The sequence below is a fragment of the Cherax quadricarinatus genome, chromosome 2, assembly GCF_038502225.1.
Source record: "Cherax quadricarinatus isolate ZL_2023a chromosome 2, ASM3850222v1, whole genome shotgun sequence".
In the NCBI taxonomy this organism is placed as follows: Eukaryota; Metazoa; Arthropoda; class Malacostraca; order Decapoda; family Parastacidae; genus Cherax; species Cherax quadricarinatus.
Genome location: NC_091293.1, coordinates 60,406,481 through 60,428,197, shown reverse-complemented (window position 1 = coordinate 60,428,197; position 21,717 = coordinate 60,406,481). Strand labels below are relative to the sequence as shown.

The 21,717-nt window shown below is 44.6% G+C and overlaps 1 protein-coding gene across 5 annotated transcripts in view; it reads left to right on the top strand.

The window, feature by feature from the left end:
* Positions 1–21,717, top strand: part of LOC128701146 (probable flavin-containing monoamine oxidase A) — a 165,196-nt gene that overhangs the window by 38,960 nt on the left and 104,519 nt on the right. For 4 of the 5 annotated variants that reach the window (XM_070088586.1, XM_070088600.1, XM_070088593.1 and 1 more), the window contains one exon: positions 17,986–18,125. In XM_070088586.1, the coding sequence (XP_069944687.1) occupies positions 17,986–18,125 (140 nt within the window). Of the gene's footprint in view, positions 1–17,985; positions 18,126–21,717 lie in introns of those variants that run through there. The other variant, XM_070088609.1, reaches the window with a different exon arrangement.

Below are 21,717 nucleotides of genomic sequence, written 5' to 3'. Positions count from 1 at the left end.
AAGGTTTGCAACAAGACTAGTCCCAGAGCTAAGAGGTATGTCCTACGAGGAGAGGTTAAGGGAAATCAACCTGACGACACTGGAGGACAGGAGAGATAGGGGGGACATGATAACGACATACAAAATACTGAGAGGAATTGACAAGGTGGACAAAGACAGGATGTTCCAGAGATTGGACACAGTAACAAGGGGACACAGTTGGAAGCTGAAGACACAGATGAATCACAGGGATGTTAGGAAGTATTTCTTCAGCCACAGAGTAGTCAGTAAGTGGAATAGTTTGGGAAGCGATGTAGTGGAGGCAGGATCCATACATAGCTTTAAGCAGAGGTATGATAAAGCTCACGGCTCAGGGAGAGTGACCTAGTAGCGATCAGTGAAGAGGCGGGGCCAGGAGCTCGGACTCGACCCCCGCAACCTCAACTAGGTGAGTACAACTAGGTGAGTACACACACACACACACACACACACATACGGGGGCTTGGCAAACCTGAGAATAGCGTTCCGATACCTTACTAAGGAATCGTTTAAGACACTGTACACTGTGTACATCAGGCCCATACTGGAGTATGCAGCACCAGTCTGGAACCCACACCTGGTCAAGCACGTCAAGAAGTTAGAGAAAGTACAAAGGTTTGCAACAAGGCTAGTTCCAGAGCTCAGGGGAATGTCGTACGAGGAAAGGTTGAGGGAAATCGGACTGACGACACTGGAGGACAGAAGGGTCAGGGGAGACATAATAACGATGTACAAGATACTCCGGGGAATAGACAAGGTGGACAGAGATAGGATGTTCCAGAGAGGGGACACAGAAACAAGGAGTCACAACTGGAAGCTGAAGACCCAGACGAATCACAGGGACGCTAGGAAGTATTTCTTCAGTCATAGAGTCGTCAGGAAGTGGAATAGCCTAGCAAGTGAAGTAGTGGAGGCAGGAACCATACATAGTTTTAAGAAGAGGTATGACAAAGCTCAGGAAGCAGAGAGGGAGAGGACCTAGTAGCGATCAGTGAAGAGGCGGGGCCAGGAGCTGAGTCTCGACCCCTGCAACCACAGTTAGGTGAGTACAATTAGGTGAGTACACACACACACACACACACACACACACACACACACACTAGCTTCCCTAGGAGCTAGTGACCACGTGGTTCTGTGCTTTGAATACATAGTAGAGTTGCAAGTGGAGAGAGTAACATGAGTTGAATGGGAAAAGCCAGACTATAAAAGAGGGGACTACATAGGGTTGAGGAACTTCCTGCAGGAGGTTCCGTGGGACAGAGAATTGGCAGGAAAGCCAGTAAATGAAATGATGGAATATGTAACAACAAAATGCAAGGAGGCAGTGGAAAGGTTTATTCCCAAGGGCAACAGAAACAATAGGAAGACCAGAACGAGCCCCTGGTTTACCCGACGGTGTAAGGAGGCAAAAACAAAGTGCAATAGAGAATGGAAAAAGTACAGAAGGCAGAGAACACATGAAAATAGGGAGATCAGTCGCAGAGCCAGGAACGAGCATGCACAGGTAAGGAGGGAGGCCCAGTGACAGTATGAAAATAACATAGCATCGAAAACCAAGACTGACCCGAAACTGTTGTATAGCCACATCAGGAGGAAGACAACAGTCAAAGACCAGGTGATCAGACTGAGGACAGAAGGTGGAGAACTCACAAGAAATGATCAGGAGGTATGTGAGGAGCTAAACAGGAGATTTAAGGAAGTTTTTACAGTATAGACAGGAAGGGCTCTGGGAAGACAGCACAGAAGGGAACATCAAGAGGGAATATACCAACAAGTGTTGGATGGCATGCGAACAACCGAGGAGTAGGTGCAGAAGCTGCTAAGTGACCTTGATACCTCAAAGGCGATGGGACCGGACAACATCTCCCCATGGGTCCTTAGAAAAGGAGCAGAGATGCTGTGCATGCCCCTAACAACAATCTTCAACACATCCCTTGAAACTGGGCAACTACCTGAGAAATGGAAGACAGCAAATGTAGTCCCCATATTTAAGAAAGGAAACAGAAATGAGGCACTAAACTACAGATCTGTGTCTCTGACATTATTGTGTGCGAAAATCATGGAGAAGATTATCAGGAGGAGAGTGGTGGAACACCTGGAACGGAACAAAATTATAAATGAAAACCAGAATGGATTCATGGAAGGCAAATCCTGTGTCACGAACCTACTGGAGTTTTATGACAAGGTAACGGAAGTAAGACACGAGAGAGAGGGGTGGGTTGATTGTGTTTTCCTAGACTGCAGGAAGGCCTTTGACACAGTTCCCCACAAGAGATTAGTGCAGAAGCTGGAGGATCAGGCGCATATAACAGGGAGGGCACTGCAATGGATCAGGGAATACCTGACAGGGAGGCAACAGCGAGCCATGGTACGTGAAGAGGTATCACAGTGGGCGCCTGTGACGAGCGGGGTCCCACAGGGGCCAGTTCTAGGACCAATGCTATTTTTGATATATGCGAACGACATGATGGGAGGAATAGCCTCTGAAGTGTCCCAATTCGCAGATGATGTGAAGTTGATGAGAAGAATTAAATCGGATGAGGATGAGGCAGGACTGCAAAGAGACCTGGACAGGCTGGACATGTGGTCCAGAAACTGGCTTCTCGAATTCAACCCTGCCAAGTCATGAAGATTGGGGAGGGGCAAAGAAGACCACAGACAGAGTATAGGCTAGGTGGACGAAGACTACAGACCTCACTCAGGGAGAAAGACCTTGGGGTGACCATAACACCGAGCATGTCACCGGAGGCACACATCAACCAAATAACTGCTGCAGCATACGGGCGCCTGGCAAACCTGAGAATAGCATTCCGATACCTTAATAAGGAATCGTTTAAGACACTGTACACTGTGTACATCAGGCCCATACTGGAGTATGCAGCACCAGTCTGGAACCCACACCTGGTCAAGCATGTCAAGAAGTTAGAGAAAGTACAAAGGTTTGCAACAAGGCTAGTCCCAGAGCTCAAGGGAATGTCGTACGAGGAAAGGTTGAGGGAAATCGGACTGACGACACTGGAGGACATGAGGGTTAGGGGAGACATGATAACGACATACAAAATACTGCATGGAATTGATAAAGTGGACAGAGACAGGATGTTCCAGAGTGGGGACACAGAAACAATTGGAAGCTGAAGACTCAGACGAGTCACAGGGATGTTAAGAAGTATTTCTTCAGTCATAGAGTCGTCAGGAAGTGGAATAGCCTAGCAAGTGATGTAGTGGGGGCAGGAGCCGTACACAGCTTTAAGATGAGGTATGATAAGGCTCAGGAAGCAGAGAGAGAGAGAGAGAGAGAGGACCTAGTAGTGATCAGTGAAGAGGCGGGGCCAGGAGCTGAGTATCGACCCATGTAACCACAATTAGGTGAGTACAATTACGTGAGTACGTTGGAGGACAGAAGGGTCAGGGGTGACATGATAATGACATACAAAATACTGCGTGGAATAGATAAGGTGGACAAAGACAGGATGTTCCAGAGATGAGATACAAACAAGGGGTCACAACTGGAAGCTGAAGACTCAGATGAATCAAAGGGATGTTAGGAAGTATTTCTTCAGCCACAGAGTTGTAAGGAAGTGGAATAGTCTGGCAAGTGATGTAATGGAGGCAGGAACTATACATAGATTCAAGACGAGGCATGATAAGCTCATGGAGCAGGAAGTGACCTAGTATCAACCGGTGAAGAGGCGGGGCCAGGAGCTGTGACTCGACCCCTGAAACCACAATTAGGTGAGTACAACTAGGTAAGTACACACACAATGATGATCTGATACAAAATGTCTCCATATCAAAAACAATATACTCGGATCACAACATAATCGAGGTTCAGACATGTATGTGCGGAGCCCCAGACCAACAAAATGAGATCAGTCACGAGGGAGCCTTCACCAAATTCAGCTTCAATAACAAGAACATAAAGTGGGACCAAGGAAACCAAGTCCTAAACGATATAAACTGGGAAGATAGACTAAGCAACACAGACCCCAACTTATGCCTAGAACAGATGAACTCTGTGGCACTCGATGTATTCTCAAGGCTTATTCCTTTAAGAAAAAGGAGAAGTAGATGTAAAATAGAAAGAGAAAGGCGCACCCTTTACAGTCGATGGAAAAGAATAACAGAGCGGCTAAAACAGGCCAATATATCTGAAATGCGTAGGGAGACACTGGTCAGAGAAATAGCAAACATCGAACTAAAGCTAAAGGAATCAGTATGCTGAGGTCAGTGGTCACCTGTGGTCATACCTGTCCTAAGCTCTGGGAGTTAGCGTGGGGTGTTACCAAGCACCATGGCTTGTTACAGTGTTTTAGAATCTCCGGTTAAAGTGTTGAAGAAGGAGGTTCTACTTCTTCAGAAGGAAAATAGGAGACTGAAGCTTCGCCTAGATGAGTTTGGGAGTGAGTGTGAGAAGGATTTACCTGGTAAGGAGGAAATGGTCACTACCAGTGATAGTGGCAACCACTTTAAGTGGCAAGTAATTCACAGTTCAGGAAGAAGGAAGATAAGGAGGGTTAACAGAGAAGATGTGAAGGTAGGAAATTGATTCTCTGTTCTCCAGGACGAGTGCACTTCAGTGGTTAGTGAGGTTGAAGATACCATTGATTCCCCTGCTAATCAAGGTAAGAATATTTTAATAGTAGGATATTCTCAGGTAAGATATATGGACCATACTTTTTGTAACAGACAGAAAGGTCAGACAGAGGGTGTGCCTTCCTGGAGCTGGTGTTGGTGACATAGCAGGTTGGATAATATTACCTGGAGTTTACCTGGAGAGAGTTCAGGGGGTCAGCATCCCCGCAGCCCAGTCTGTCACCAGGCCTCATGGTGGATCAGAGCCTGATCAACCAGGCTGTTACTGCTGGTTGTACGCAATCCAACGTATGAGCCACAGCCTGGCTGGTCAGGTACCGACTTTAGGTGCTTGTCCAGTGCTTGCTTGAAGACAGCCAGGGGTCTATTGGTAATCTCCCTTATGTATGCTGGGGGCAGTTGGACAGTCTCGGGCCCCTGACACTTATTGTATTGTCTCTTAATGTGCTAGTGACACCCCTGCTTTTCATTGGGGGGATGTTGCATCGTCTGCCGAGTCTTTTGCTTTCGTTGTGAGTGATTTTCGTGTGCAAGTTTGGTACTAGTCCCTCTAGGATTTTCCAGGTGTATATAATCATGTATCTCTCCCACCTGCATTCCAGGGAGTACAGGTTCAGGAACTTCAAGCACTTCCAGTAATTGAGGTGTTTTATCTCCGTTATGCGCGCCGTGAAGGTTCTCTGTACATTTTCTAGGTCAGCAATTTCACCTACCTTGAAAGGGGCTGTTAGTGTGCAGCAATATTCCAGCCAAGATAGGACAAGTGACCTGAAGAGTGTCATCATGGGCTTGGCATCCCTAGTTTTGAAGGTTCTCATTATCCATCCTGTCATTTTTTCTAGCGGATACGATTGATACAATGTTATGGTCCTTGAAGGTGAGATCCTCCGACATGATCACTCCCAGGTCTTTGACGCTGGTTTTTCGCTCTATTTTGTGGCCTGAATTTGTTTTGTACTCTGATGAAGTTTTAATTTCCTCATGTTTACCATATCTGAGTAATTGAAATTTCTCATCGTTGAACTTCATATTATTTTCTGCAGCCCATAGAAAGATTTGGTTGATGTCCGCCTGGAGCCTTGCAGTGTCTGCAATGGAAGACACTGCTATGCACATTCGGGTGTCATCTGCAAAGGAAGACACGGTGCTATGCCTGACATCCTTCAATTCAATTCAAGTTTATTCTCTATAAGGGTTACAATGTGGGGTTTACAGGTTTTGGGTATTGTGTGGTTTACATATTATAAAATACTAATTATAGAGGGGGCCACTAGGACACCTAGCATGGCTAGGCATTTCGGGCAGACTTAGATTAATTCTTAACATTAAATCCTTACAGATTATGGTATTAAGGCTAAGTGAATACATCATAATTTGTGAGTTTAGCAATGTGAATGCTTTTGTTTTGGCACAATACAAAGTGTCTATATTGGAGTATCATAGGCAAACTTATGACTAGTCAGGATTTATTATTTTAAGATTAAGATTAGTATTTCTGGGTTTATAGTCAGTGGGTGAGTGAGTGTAATTGTGAACCACCAGGTGGTTATCATGTAGTTAGTTGTCGGGGTGTATCAGGGAGATAAGATGTTTTCTAACTGTAGTTTTGAAAGTGATGAATGTGTCTGAAGTTCTAGAGTTTTCAGGTAGGGTGTTCCAGATTTTAGGTCCTTTGAAATACATTAAATTTTTGTAAAGGTTTAGTCCTTATCTATGTCAGATATGAGGATGAGAAACAAGATGGGAGCTAGTACTGTGCCTTGTGGAACAGAGCTTTTCACCATAGCCGCCTCAGACTTTACTCTGTTGACTACTACTCTTTGTGTTCTGTTTGTGAGGAAATTATAGATCCATCTACCAACTTTTCCTGTTATTCCTTTAGCATGCATTTTGTGCGCTATTACGCCATGGTCACACTTGTCGAAGGCTTTTGCAAAGTCTATATATATTACATCTGCATTCTTTTTGTCTTCTAGTGCAACTAGGACCTTGTCATAGTGATCCAGTAGTTGGGACAGACAGGAGCGACCTGCTCCAAACCCATATTGCCCTGGGTTGTGTAATTGATGGGTATCTAGATGGGTGGCAATCTTGCTTCTTAGGACCCTTTCAAAGATTTTTATGATATGGGATGTTAGTGCTGTTGGTCTGTAGTTCTTTGCTATTGCTTTACTGCCCCCTTTGTGGAATGGGGCTATGTCTGTTTTTTTTTAGTAACTGTGGGACGACCCCCGTGTCCATGCTCCCTCTCCACAGGATGGTAAAAGCACATGATATGGGCTTCTTGCAGTTTTTGATGAACACGGAGTTCCATGAGTCTGGCCCTGGGGCAGAGTGCATGGGGATGTCATTTATCACCTGTGTAAGTCATTTTGCGTCAGGATAACATCAGATAGGCTTGTGTTTACCAAGTTCTGTGGCTGTCTCATAAAAAATTCATTTAGATCTTCGACTCTCAGTCTGGTTAGTGGCTTGCTAAAAACCGAGTCATATTGGGACTTGAGTAGCTCACTCATTTCCTTGCTGTCATCTGTGTAGGACCCATCTTGTTGTAGGGCCCCAACACTGGATGTTGTTCTCGAGTTTGATTTGGCATAAGAAGAGAAATACTTTGGGTTTCTTTCGATTTCATTTATGGCTTTTAGCTCTTCCCGCAATTCCTGACTCCTGTAAGATTCCTTTAGCTTTAGTTCGATGTTTGCTATTTCTCTGACCAGTGTCTTGCTACACATTTCAAATATATTGGCCTCTTTTAGCCGCTCTTTTATTCTTTTCCGTCGCCTGTAAAGGGAGCGCCTGTCTCTTTCAGTTTTACATCTACTCCTCCTTTTTCTTAAAGGAATAAGCCTTGAGCATACATCGAGTGCCACCGAGTTCTAGGCATAAGTTGGGGTCTGTGTTGCTTAGTCTATCTTCCCAGCTTATCTCGTTTAGGACTTGGTTTACTTGGTCCCACTTTATGTTCTTGTTATTGAAGTTGAATTTGGTGAATGCTCCCTCGTGACTGATCTCATTTTGTCGGTCTGGGGCTCTGTGCATACATGTCTGAACCTCGATTATGTTGTGATCTGAGTATATTGTTTTTGATTTGGTGACATTTCGTATCAGATCATCATTGTTAGTGAAGATGAGGTCTAGTGCATTCTCCAGTCTAGTAGGCTCTATTATTTGCTGGTTTAAGTTGAATTTTGTGCAGAGATTTAAAAGCTCGTGTGTGTGTGAGTTCTCGTCTGGGCTGTCTCCTGGTGTTGTCACTGCAACATCATTATTTGCTATATTTCTCCATTTTAGGTGCCTCATGTTGAAATCCCCCAGGAGCAAGATGTTGGGGGCAGGAGCTGGAAGATTTTCCAGACAGTGGTCAATTTTCAACAGCTGTTCCTGGAATTGCTGGGGCGTTGCATCTGGAGGCTTGTAAACTACCACAATGACTAGGTTTTGGTTCTCGATCTTTACTGTGAAAACTTCCACTACATCATTTAAGGCATGAAGCAGTTCTGTGCAAATAAGTGACTCTGCAATATACAGGCCAACCCCCCCTCCCCTTTTGCCTGTTCACTCTGTCGCATCTGTATAGGTTGTAACCTGGGATCCATATTTCGTTGTCCAAGTGATCCTTTATGTGGATCTCTGTGAAAGCTGCGAACATTGCATTTGCCTCTGCAAGCAGTCCACAGATGAAAGGTATTTTGTTGTTTGTTGCTGGCTTTAGACCCTGTATATTTGCAAAGAAGAATGTCATCGGATTGGTGGTATTGGTGGTACTGGGGGGGGACTTTTTTCTGGCACTAATATCTGTATCTGTTGGTTTGGAGTGGAGGCCATCGACTGTGGTTCCACTGCGGAAATGACTGGATGTGGCGTATGATTTCTGCCATTTCCTGCCAGTTTTTTTTTCTTCCTGGCACTAAAAAAAAAACCTCTCCTTGAGTGGCTGTGGCTACCCAGGCTTTTCCATGGCCTGGATGTTTTGTATCTTTTTGTCCCCTTTAGATGGTGTGCCTGGCAATTTAAGTTATAGCACTATCTATCCTGTACTGAAGAGGGACAAATTTCAGGGTGAAAAAGCTTACAGGAAGGGAGTTTGCATTTTCCTGTTGTCATATGGGCACAGCATTTTCTAGGGTGGGCAAAGTTGCACGTCCCATCTGTTTTTCCAGATTTCCCATACTTGCAGATACCAAGTGCATATGTGCACAGGCTTGGTTTCCATTTGCCTTGGTTTTTTGTGTATATATTCCCTGTTGGTGCATGTTTTCCTGTCCCATTCCTATCCTATGTCAAGTAATGGGAACAAGCCCATTATCTGTCTTAGTGCTGGGGGTAATGACATTGGGAAGGGCAGGAGACAGGAGCTGCTGGATAAGTACAAGTCAGCCATAGAAGTAGTTAGGTCTAAGGGAGGGATCCCAGTCATATGTAGCATCTTGCCTAGAAAGGGAGTGGGCAATGAATGGATGTCTAGGGCAATTGGTATAAACTGCTGGCTAGACAGGTACTGCAAGGAACTTGCAATCCCATTCATTGACAACTGGGACCTATTCTTTGGCAAACGTGATATGTATGCAAGGGATGGGGTTCATCTCTCTGGGGATGGAGTGGTTGCATTAGCCAATTCGATTGAAAGGGTAATTGATGACTTGTCTAGGAATTTAAACTGATAGATTATAGAGGTATGGGTGTTTGTGGGAAACAATCAGGCTGCAGTATTAGGGCTAAAAACAGAAGTTATTACCAGGATACCTCAGGGATATGTTTAAAAAAAAACAATATTCAAAATAAAGTTGCTAGTAATGGCAAATCAATTGATCAACAAACAAAGAGAAATAGCAGAGGGCAACGAGTGACTAGTTCCCTTAAGGTTTACTATACAAATACTAGGAGTGTAAGAAATAAGATAGATGAGCTAAGATTACTTGCAAGTGTAGGTAATACAGATATTATTGGTATAACAGAGACCTGGTTCAACCTGAAAGATAGAGAAATGCCTTCTGAATGCAACATACTGGGTTATAAACTATTCCACACTGATAGGGCTAACAGGAAGGGTGGTGGAGTGGCAATGTATGTCAGAGAAAATTTAAACTGTTGTCTTAGACATGATGTAAGATTAGAAACATCGAATACAGAATCTGTTTGGCTACAGTTTCTCGAGGGTCATGACAAATTAATTTTGGGTGTGATTTATAGGCCCCCAAACCTTGATAGGGAGTGCAATAAGCTGTTATGGGACGAAATTCATAAGGCATCCAGATATGAAAATGTTGTGATAATGGGAGATTTTAACTTTAAACAAATTGATTGGAACAATATGACAGGAAATCTTGAGTCTAGTGACTTTCTTGATACAGTTCAGGATTGCTTTTTAGAACAGGTTGTGACAGAACCAACTAGAGGAAACAATCTGCTTGACTTGGTTCTTGCCAGCAAAGAGTCACTAATTAATAATCTTGAGGTTAATGATGAGCTTGAGGAAAGTGATCACAAATCACTTAGTTTCAATATATCATGGAATTACCCAGATAACTTCAATTAAACCTCTGTCCCAGATTTTCGCTTGGCCGATTTCATGGGACTGAAAAATTACCTGGGTGGGCTAAATTGGGATGTCCTGACTATGGGTCAGGTAGGTGATCTTGGTTGCCAATATGACGTTTTTCAGAGCATAGTTCTAGCTGCCCAGACAACTTTTGTTCCGAGTAGGGAAATTAGATCTAACAAAAATGATCCCAAATGGATGAACAATAGATTAAAACATCTCATTGGTCAAAAGAGAGGCATATATAGGCATATCAAAAGAGGGGATGGGCAGTTAAGAAATCAATTTCTTCAATTAAAGAGAGAAATAAAGAAAGGAATAAGAAAAGCAAAAAGGGATTATGAGGTTAACGTCACAAGGGATTCAAAGACTAATCCAAAAGGGTTCTTTGAGGTATTCAGAAGTAAGATTAGGGACAAGATTGACCCACTTAAGAGTAACTCTGGTCAGATCACTGACAGTGATAAGGATATGTGTGAAATTCTCAATACCTACTTCCTCTCAGTTTTCTCCCAGGAAAATACTAGCAATATTCCTGAAATAATATATGATGTAGAACAGGATGATAATAAACCATGCACGATTACGGTAACTAGTGACATGGTCCTCGGACAAATAGAGAAACTAAAACCTAACAAATCCCCAGGCCCTGATGAACTGTTTGCAAGGATGTTAAAGGAATGTAAAGAGGAATATAGCATACCTTTGGCTAATCTTTTTAACATATCACTACAAACTGGCATAGTGCCTGATAAGTGGAAAATGGCAAATGTAATACTACCTATTTACAAGGCAGGTGACAGGTCCTTGGCTTCGAACTATAGACCAATAAGCCTTACCTCCATAGTGGGAAAATTTATGGAATCAATAATTGCCGAAGCAATTCGTAGCCATCTTCATAGGCACAGATTGATTAATGAATCTCAACACGGTTTTACAAAGGGGCATTCCTGTCTTACGAATTTACTAACATTTTTCATTAAGGTGTTTGAGGAGGTAGATCATGGTAATGAATATGATGTTGTGTATATGGACTTCAGTAAGGCTTTCGATAGAGTTCCACATCAGAGGCTATTGAGGAAACTTAAGGCACACGGAATAGGAGGAGAAATTTTTTCCTGGGTAGAGGCATGGTTGACAAATAGGCAGCAGAGAGTTTGCATAAATGGGGAGAAATCAGAATGGGGGCACGTCACAATCGGTGTTCCTCAGGGGTCAGTGTTGGGCCCATTGTTGTTCACAGTTTATATAAACAACATAGATGAGGGAATCAATAGTGACATAAGCAAATTTGCTGATGACACCAAAATAGGCCGTCCAATTCATTCTAACGAGGACACTAGAGCACTCCAAGATGATTTGAATAGACTGATGCAATGGTCGGAGAAGTGGCACATGCAGTTTAATATAGACAAATGCAAAGTTCTAAATGTTGGACAGGAAAATAACCATGTGACATATAGACTAAATAATGTAGATCTTAATACTACTGACTGCGAAAAGGATTTAGGAGTTCTGGTTAGCAGTAATCTAAAACCAAGACAACAGTGCATTAGTGTTCGCAATAAAGCTAACATAATTCTTGGCTTCATATCTAGAAGTATAAATAATAGAAGTCCTCAGTTTGTTCTTCAACTGTATATATCCTTGGTTAGGCCTCATTTAGACTATGCTACACAGTTCTGGTCACTGTATTACAGAATGGATATAAATGCTCTGGAAAACATACCAAGGAGGATGACAAAGATGATACCATGTATCAGAAATCTTCCCTATGAGCATAGACTGAGGGCCCTGAATCTGCACTCTCTAGAAAGGCGTAGAATTAGGGGGGATATGATCGAAGTGTATAAATGGAAAAACAAGAATAAATGAAGGGGACGTAAATAGTGTGCTGAAAATTTCCAGCCAAGGCAGGACTTGCAGCAATGGTTTCAAGTTGGAAAAATTCAGATTCAGGTAGGATATAGGAAAGCACTGGTTTGGTAATAGAGTTGTGGGTGAGTGGAACAAACTCCCGAGTACAAACCATACCCCATAGGAAAAATTACCATACACCATAGGAAGGTTAGCACAGGCACCACAGTGGTGCCTGTGCTAACCTTCCTATGGTGTAGAAATATACCTAGTTGGACGAATCTTATTGTGGCTAGCTGGTCTAGTGGCTAACGCGACGGGCTGGAGTTTTGAGACTCTCTGACCGCGGGTTCAATCCCGGCCGGGGTATGGTTTGTTTGCAATCGTGTCATTACGATTTCGTGAGTCATGTTCCCGAGTACAGTTATAGAGACTAAAACGTTGTGTAGTTTTAAAAATAGGTTAGATAAATACATGAGTGGGTGTGGGTGGGCGTAAGTTGGATCTGACTAGCTTGTGCTGCTGGGTCTGGTGCCGTGCTCCTTCCTTGAGTGGAGGTGACTGGACTGGGTAGGTCATTGAGCTAATCCGGGGAGGGGAGAGACATGGATCTGCTCCGCATGGGTCAGTAGGTCTGTTGCAGTGTTCCTTCTTTCTTATGTTCTTATAGGAGTCAGGAATCGCGGGAAGAACTAAAAGCCATAAATGAAATCGAAAGAAACCCAAAGTATTTATTTTCTTATGCTAAATCAAAGCCGAGAACAACATCCAGTATTGGGCCCCTACTTAATCAAGATGGGTTTTACACAGATGACAGCAAGGAAATGAGTGAGCTACGGAAGTCCCAATATGACTCAGTTTTTAGCAAGCCACTAACCAGACTGAGAGTCGAAGATCTAAATTAATTTTTTATGAGACAGTCACAGAATTTGGTAAACACAAGCCTATCTGATGTTATCCTGACGCCAAATGACTTACACAGGTGATAAATGACATGCCCATGCACTCTGCCCCAGGGCCAGACTCATGGAACTCCAGACCAATAGCACTAACATCCCATATCATAAAAATCTTTGAAAGGGTCCTAATAAGCAAGATCGCCAATCATCTAGATACCGATCAATTACACAACCCAGGGTAACATGGGTTTAGAGCAGGTCGCTCCTGTCTGTCCCAGCTACTGGATCACTACGACAAGGTCCTAGATGCACTAGAAGACAAAAAGAATGTAGATGTAATATATACAGACTTTGCAAAACCTTCGACAAGTGTAACCTACCTGGAGAGAGTTCCGGGGGTCAATGCCCCCGCGGCCCGGTCTGTGACCAAGCCTCCTGGTGGATCAGAGCCTGATCAACCAGGCTGTTACTGCTGGCTGCAAGCAAACCAACGTACGAGATACAGCCCGGCTGGTCAGGAACCGACTTTAGGTGCTTGTCCAGTGCCAGCTTGAAGACTGCCAGGGGTCTGTTGGTAATCCCCCTTATGTATGCTGGGAGGCAGTTGAACAGTCTCGGGCCCCTGACACTTATTGTATGGTCTCTTAACGTGCTAGTGACACCCCTGCTTTTCATTGGGGGGATGTTGCATCGTCTGCCAAGTCTTTTACTTTCGTAGTGAGTGATTTTCGTGTGCAAGTTCGGTACTAGTCCCTCTAGGATTTTCCAGGTGTATATAATCATGTATTTCTCCCGCCTGCATTCCAGGGAATACAGTTTTAGGAACCTCAAGCCCTCCCAGTTATTGAGGTGTTTTATCTCCGTTATGCGCGCCGTGAAGGTTCTCTGTACATTTTCTAGGTCAGCAGTTTCACCTGCCTTGAAAGGTGCTGTTAGTGTGCAGCAATATTCCAGCCTAGATAGAACAAGTGACCTGAAGAGTGTCATCATGGGCTTGGCCTCCCTAGTTTTGAAGGTTCTCATTATCCATCCTGTCATTTTTCTAGCAGATGCGATTGATACAATGTTATGGTCCTTGAAGGTGAGATCCTCCGACATGATCACTCCCAGGTCTTTGACGTTGGTGTTTCGCTCTATCTTGTGGCCAGCATTTGTTTTGTGCTCTGATGAAGATTTAATTTCCTCGTGTTTACCATATCTGAGTAATTGAAATTTCTCATCGTTGAACTTCATATTGTTTTCTGCAGCCCACTGAAAGATTTGGTTGATGTCCGCCTGGAGCCTTGCAGTGTCTGCAATGGAAGACACTGTCATGCAGATTCGGGTGTCATCTGCAAAGGAAGACACGGTGCTGTGGCTGACATCTTTGTCTATGTCAGATATGAGGATGAGGAACAAGATGGGAGCGAGTACTGTGCCTTGTGGAACAGATTTTCACCGTAGCTGCATCGGACTTTGCTCTGTTGACTACTACTCTCTGTGTTCTGTTAGTGAGGAAATTATAGATCCATCTACCAACTTTTCCTGTTATTCCTTTAGCACGCATTTTGTGCGCTATTACGACATGGTCACACTTGTCGAAGGCTTTTGCAGAGTCTGTATATATTGCATCTGCATTCTTTTTGTCTTCTTGTGCATCTAGGACCTTGTCGTAGTGATCCAATAGTTGAGGCAGACAGGAGCGACCTGTTCTAAACCCATGTTGCCCTGGGTTGTGTAACTGGTGGGTTTCTAGATGGGTGGTGATCTTGCTTCTTAGGACCCTTTCAAAGATTTTTATGATATGGGATGCTAGTGCTATCGGTCTGTAGTTCTTTGCTGTTGCTTTACTGCCCCCTTTGTGGAGTGGGGCTATGTCTGTTGTTTTTAGTAACTGTGGGACGACCCCCATGTCCATGCTCCCTCTCCATAGGATGGTAAAGGCTCGTGATGGGGGCTACTTGCAGTTCTTGATGAACACGGAGTTCCATGAGTCTGGCCCTGTGGCAGAGTGCATGGGCATGTCATTTATCGCCTGTTCGAAGTCATTTGGCGTCAGGATAACATCGGATAGGCTTGTGTTAACCAAATTCTGTGACTCTCATAAAAAATTCATTTTGATCTTCGACTCTCAGTCTGGTTAGCGGCTTGCTAAAAACCGAGTCATATTGGGACTTGAGTAGCTCACTCATTTCCTTGCTGTCATCTGTGTAGGACCCATCTTGTTTAAGTAGGGGCCCAATACTGGACGTTGTTCTCGACTTTGATTTGGCATAGGAGAAGAAATACTTTGGGTTTCTTTCGATTTCATTTATGGCTTTTAGTTCTTCCCGCAATTCCTGACTCCTATAAGATTCCTTTAGCTTAAGTTCGATGCTTGCTATTTCTCTGACCAGTGTCTCCCTACGCATTTCAGATATATTGACGTAATGGCATAATGACGCGCAAAATGCATGCTAAAGGAATAACAGGAAAAGTTGGTAGATGGATCTATAATTTCCTCACAAACAGAACACAAAGAGTAGTAGTCAACAGAGTAATGTCTGAGGCGGCTACGGTGAAAATCTCTGTTCTGCAAGGCACAGTACTTGCTCCCATCTTGTTTCTCATCCTCATATCTGACATAGGGAACGATGTCAGCCACAGCACCGTGTCTTCCTTTGCAGATGACACTCGAATCTGCATGACAGTGTCTTCCATTGCAGACACTGCAAGGCTCCAGGCGGACATCAACCAAATCTTTCAGTGGGCTGAAGAAAACAATATGAAGTTCATCGATGAGAAATTTCAATTACTCCAATATGGTAAACATGAGGAAATTAAAACTTCATCAGAATACAAAACAAATTCTGGCCACAAAATAGAGCGAAACACCAACGTCAAAGACCTGGGAGTGATCATGTCGGAGGATTTCACCTTCAAGGACCATAACATTGTATCAATCGCATCTGCTAGAAAAATGACAGGATGGATAATGAGAACCTTCAAAACTAGGGATGCCAAGCCCATGATGACACTCTTCAGGTCGCTTGTTCTATCTAGGCTGGAATGTTGCTGCACACTAACAGCACTTTCAAGGCAGGTGAAATTGCTGACCTAGAAAATGTACAAAGAACCTTCACAGCAGGCATAATGGAGATAAAACACCTCAATTACTGGGAGCGTTTTACGCTCCTGAACCTATACTCCCTGGAATGCAGGCGGGAGAGATACATGATTATATACACCTGGAAAATCCTAGAGGGACTAGTACCGAACTTACACACGAAAATCACTCACTACGAAAGCAAAAGACTCGGCAGACGATGCAACATCCCCCAATGAAAAGCAGGGGTGTCACTAGCACGTTAAGAGACAACACAATAAGTGTCAGGGGCCCAAGACTGTTCAACTGCCTCCCCACATACATAAGGGGGATTAGCAATAGACCCCTGGCTGTCTTCAAGCAGGCACTGAACAAGCACCTAAAGTCTGTGCCTGACCAGCTGGGCTGTATCTCATACGTTGGATTGCGTGCAGCCAGCAGTAACAGCCTGGTTGATCAGGCTCTGATCTACCGTGAGGCCTGGTCACAGACCGGGCCGCGGGGGCATTAACCCCCGGAACTCTCTGCAGGTAAACACACACACGAAGGCATTACAATGGATCAGGGAATACTTGTCAGGAAGACAGCAGCGAGTCATGGTACGTGGCGAGGTGTCAGAGTGGGCGCCTGTGACCAGCGGGATCCCACAGGGGTCAGTCCTAGGACCAGTGCTGTTTCTGGTATTTGTGAACGACATGACGGAAGGAATAGACTGAAGTGTTCCTGTTTGCAGATGACGTGAAGTTGATGAGAAGAATTCATTCGATCGAAGACCAGGCAGAACTACAAAGGGATCTGGACAGGCTGCAGGCCTGGTCCAGCAATTGGCTCCTGGAGTTCAACCCCACCAAGTGCAAAGTCATGAAGATTGGGGAAGGGCAAAGAAGACCGCAGACGGAGTACAGTCTAGGGGGGCCAGAGACTACAAACCTCACTCAAGGAAAAAGATCTTGGGGTGAGTATAACACCAGGCACATCTCCTGAAGCGCACATAACCAAATAACTGCTGCAGCATATGGGCGCCTAGCAAACCTCAGAACAGCATTCCGACATCTTATAATAAGGAATCGTTCAGGACCCTGTACACTGTGTACGTTAGGCCCATATTGGAGTATGCGGCACCAGTTTGGAACCCACACCTAGCCAAGCATGTAAAGAAACTAGAGAAAGTGCAAAGGTTTGCCACAAGACTAGTCCCAGAGCTAAGAGGTATGTCCTACGAGGAGAGGTTAAGGGAAATCAACCTGACGACACTGGGGGACAGGAGAGATAGGGGGGACATGATAACGACTTACAAAATACTGAGAGGAATTGACAAGGTGGACAAAGACAGGATGTTCCAGAGATTGTACACAGTAACAAGGGGACACTGTTGGAAGTTGAAGACACAGATGAATCACAGGGATGTTAGGAAGTATTTCTTCAGCCACAGAGTAGTCAGGAAGTGGAATAGTTTGGGAAGCGATGTAGTAGAGGCAGGATCCATACATAGCTTTAAGCAGGGGTATGATAAAGCTCATGGTTCAGGGAGAGTGACCTAGTAGCGACCAGTGAAGAGGCGGGGCCAGGAGCTAGGACTCGACCCCTGCAACCTCAACTAGGTGAGTACACACACACACACACACACTCAGTAGCGGTCAGTGAAGAGGCGGGGCCAGGAACTGAGTCTCGACCCCTGCAACTACAAACAGGTGAGTACACACACACACACTCAGGACCTAGTAGCGGTCAGTGAAGAGGCGGGGCCAGGAGCTGAGTCTTGACCCCTGCAACAACAAATAGGTGAGTACACGTGGTAATGCTTTATTTACAGTGAGCAAAGTCAGGGTATTTTTCCAGAATGGTGGATAAAATACTTTGCCATATGTAATGCAGTGTACAGGACGTAACCATGTTATGCGAGGCTGCTATATTTAATTCTTTATACAGTATAGTTTAATTTTTATTTAAATCAGTAATTTAATTTTACAGTTAATGCAATGTTAAAATTAATCTCTTACCTTTTTTTTTTTTAGCACAGATAGCGAGTCGTGCGTATCAGGCATCATGATACATGATGTGGTTGTGGTGGGTGGTGGGGTGGCTGGCCTGACAGCTGCCCACAGACTACTCCAGGCAGACTCCACACTCTCTCTTGTTGTCCTAGAGGCCAAAGGTTAGTATTCTTCCCCTGATTGGTTTCTTCCTTATACTTTTGTGATAAGCAATAGTAAAAAAAATTAAACAAACTCTAATTTACTTTATGGGATTTGTTTAGTTAGTTTAATATGTTTATTATGCACCCCATACCCATTCTGTGGGCGGTAGTCAAAAGATTACAGAGGTACATAATTGGTCCTGGGACTGGACTCCAAAGTTTTGGTAGCTGAGCAAGTTACAGAGGTAATGAACTCACAATTTACAAAGGTAATGAGCTCCAGGTAGGTCTGGTCACAATCATGACAAGTTACAAAGGTATTTACAGATTACAGAGGTACGTAATGGGTCCAGGGACTGGGCCCCCAAAGTTTTGATGGCTGAACTAGGTACAAGGTAATGAACTCACAAGTTACAAAGGTAATGAATACTGTAAGAATGGTTACTTACGTTTATACACGGCTACAATCATGAACAAATTATAGAGTAATGAGCAATTCACACTTCCACACCCGGTCACAACTGTAATGAATTATTGGTGCAAATATTGATTGTTGAGTCACACACACAGTCCCAGAGCTACGGGGATTGTCCTACGAAGAAAGGTTGAGAGAAATCGGCCTGACGACACTGGAGGACAGGAGGGTCAGGGGAGACATGATAACGACATATAAAATACTGCGCGGAATAGACGAGGTGGACAAAGACGGGATGTTCCAGAGATGGGACACAGACACAAGAGGTCACAATTGGAAGTTGAAAACTCAGATGAATCAAAGGGATGTTAGGAAGTATTTCTTCAGTCATAGAGTAGTCAGGCCGTGGAATAGCATAGAAAGTGACGTAGTGGAGGAGGGAACCATACATAGTTTTAAGGCGAGGTATGATAAAGCTCATGGAGCAGGGAGAGAGAGGACCTAGTAGCAATCAGCGAAGAGGCGGGGCCAGGAGCTATGACTCGACCCCTGCAACCACAAATAGGTGAGCACACACACACACACACACACACACACACACACACACACACACACACACACACACACACACACACACACACACACACACACACACACACACACACTCACACACACTCATACACACTCATACACACACACACAAATGTAGTTCCCATTTTCAAAAAAGGAGACAGAAAAGAGGCACTAAACTATAGACCTGTGTCATTGACGTATATAGTATGCAAAATTATGGAGAAGATTATCAGGAGGAGAGTGGTGGAGCACCTGGAACGGAACAGGAGTATAAATGCCAACCAGCACGGATTCACGGAAGGCAAATCCTGTGTCACAAACCTTCTGGAGTTTTATGATAAAATAACAGAAGTAAGACACGAGAGAGAGGGGTGGGTTGATTGCATCTTCTTGGACTGCAAGAAGGCCTTTGACACAGTTCCTCACAAGAGATTAGTGCAGAAACTAGAGCATCAGGCGCATATAACAGGAAGGGCACTGCAATGGATCAGAGAATACCTGACAGGGAGGCAACAACGAGTCATGGTACGTAATGATGTATCACAGTGGGCACCTGTGACGAGCGGGGTCCCACAGGGGTCGGTCCTAGGACCAGTGCTATTTTTGGTATATGTGAACGACATGACGGAAGGGTTAGACTCAGAAGTGTCCCTGTTTGCAGATGATGTGAAGTTAATGAGGAGAATTAAATCTGATGAGGACCAGGCAGGACTTCAAAGAGACCTGGACAGACTGGACACCTGGTCCAGCAAATGGCTTCTCGAATTTAATCCTGCCAAATGCAAAGTCATGAAGATAGGGGAAGGGCACAGAAGACCACAGACAGAGTATAGGCTAGGTGGCCAAAGACTGCAAACCTCACTCAAGGAGAAAGATCTTGGGGTGAGTATAACACCGAGCATGTCTCCGGAAGCACACATCAATCAGATAACTGCTGCAGCATATGGGCGCCTGGCAAACCTGAGAACAGCATTCCGATACCTTAGTAAGGAATCATTCAAGACACTGTACACCGTGTATGTCAGGCCCACAAGGAGTATGCAGCACCTGTTTGGAACCCGCACTTGATAAAGCACGTCAAGAAAATAGAGAAAGTACAAAGGTTTGCAACAAGGTTAGTTCCAGAGCTAAGGGGAATGTCCTATGAAGAAAGATTAAGGGAAATCGGCCTGATGACACTGGAGGACAGGAGGGTCAGGGGAGACATGATAACGACATATAAAATACTGCGTGGAATAGACAAGGTGGACAAGGACAGGATGTTCCAGGGAGGGGACACAGAAACAAGAGGCCACAATTGGAAGTTGAAGACACAAATGAGTCAGAGAGATAGTAGGAAGTATTTCTTCAGTCATAGAGTTGTAAGGCAGTGGAATAGCCTAGAAAATGACGTAGTGGAGGCAGGAACCATACACAGTTTTAAGACGAGGTTTGATAAAGCTCATGGAGCGGGGAGAGAGAGGGCCTAGTAGCAACCGGTGAAGAGGCAGGGCCAGGAGCTAGAACTCGACCCCTGCAACCACAAATAGGTGAGTACAAATAGGTGAGTACACACACACACACACACACACACACACACACTCACACACACACTCTTACACACACTCATACACACACTCATACACACTCATACACACACACACACACACACACACACACACACACACACACACACACACACATACACACACACACACACACACACACACACACACACACACACACACACACACACACACACACACTGCTAAGGGACATCGATACCTCAAAGGCAATGGGACCGGACAACATCTCCCCGTGGGTCCTGGAGTTTACCTGGAGAGAGTTCCGGGGGTCAACGCCCCCGCGGCCCGGTCTGTGACCAGGCCTCCTGGTGGATCAGAACCTGATCAACCAAGCTGTTGCTGCTGGCTGCACGCAAACCAACGTACGAGCCACAGCCCGGCTGATCAGGAACTGACTTTAGATGCTTGTCCAGTGCCAGCTTGAAGACTGCCAGGGGTCTGTTGGTAATCCCCTTTATGTGTGCTGGGAGGCAGTTGAACAGTCTCGGGCCCCTGACACTTATTGTATGGTCTCTTAACGTGCTAGTGACACCCCTGCTTTTCATTGGGGGGATGGTGCATCGTCTGCCGAGTCTTTTGCTTTCGTAGTGAGTGATTTTCGTGTGCAAGTTCGGTACTAGTCCCTCTAGGATTTTCCAGGTGTATATAATCATGTATCTCTCCCTCCTGCTTTCCAGGGAATACAGGTTTAGGAACCTCAAGCGCTCCCAGTAATTGAGGTGTTTTATCTCCGTTATGCGTGCCGTGAAAGTTCTCTGTACATTTTCTAGGTCGGCAATTTCACCTGCCTTGAAAGGTGCTGTTAGTGTGCAGCAATATTCCAGCCTAGATAGAACAAGTGACCTGAAGAGTGTCATCATGGGCTTGGCCTCCCTAGTTTTGAAGGTTCTCATTATCCATCCTGTTATTTTTCTAGCAGATGCGATCGATACAATGTTATGGTCCTTGAAGGTGAGATCCTCCGACATGATCACTCCCAGGTCTTTGACGTTGGTGTTTCGCTCTATTTTGTGGCCAGAATTTGTTTTGTACTCTGATGAAGATTTAATTTCCTCAT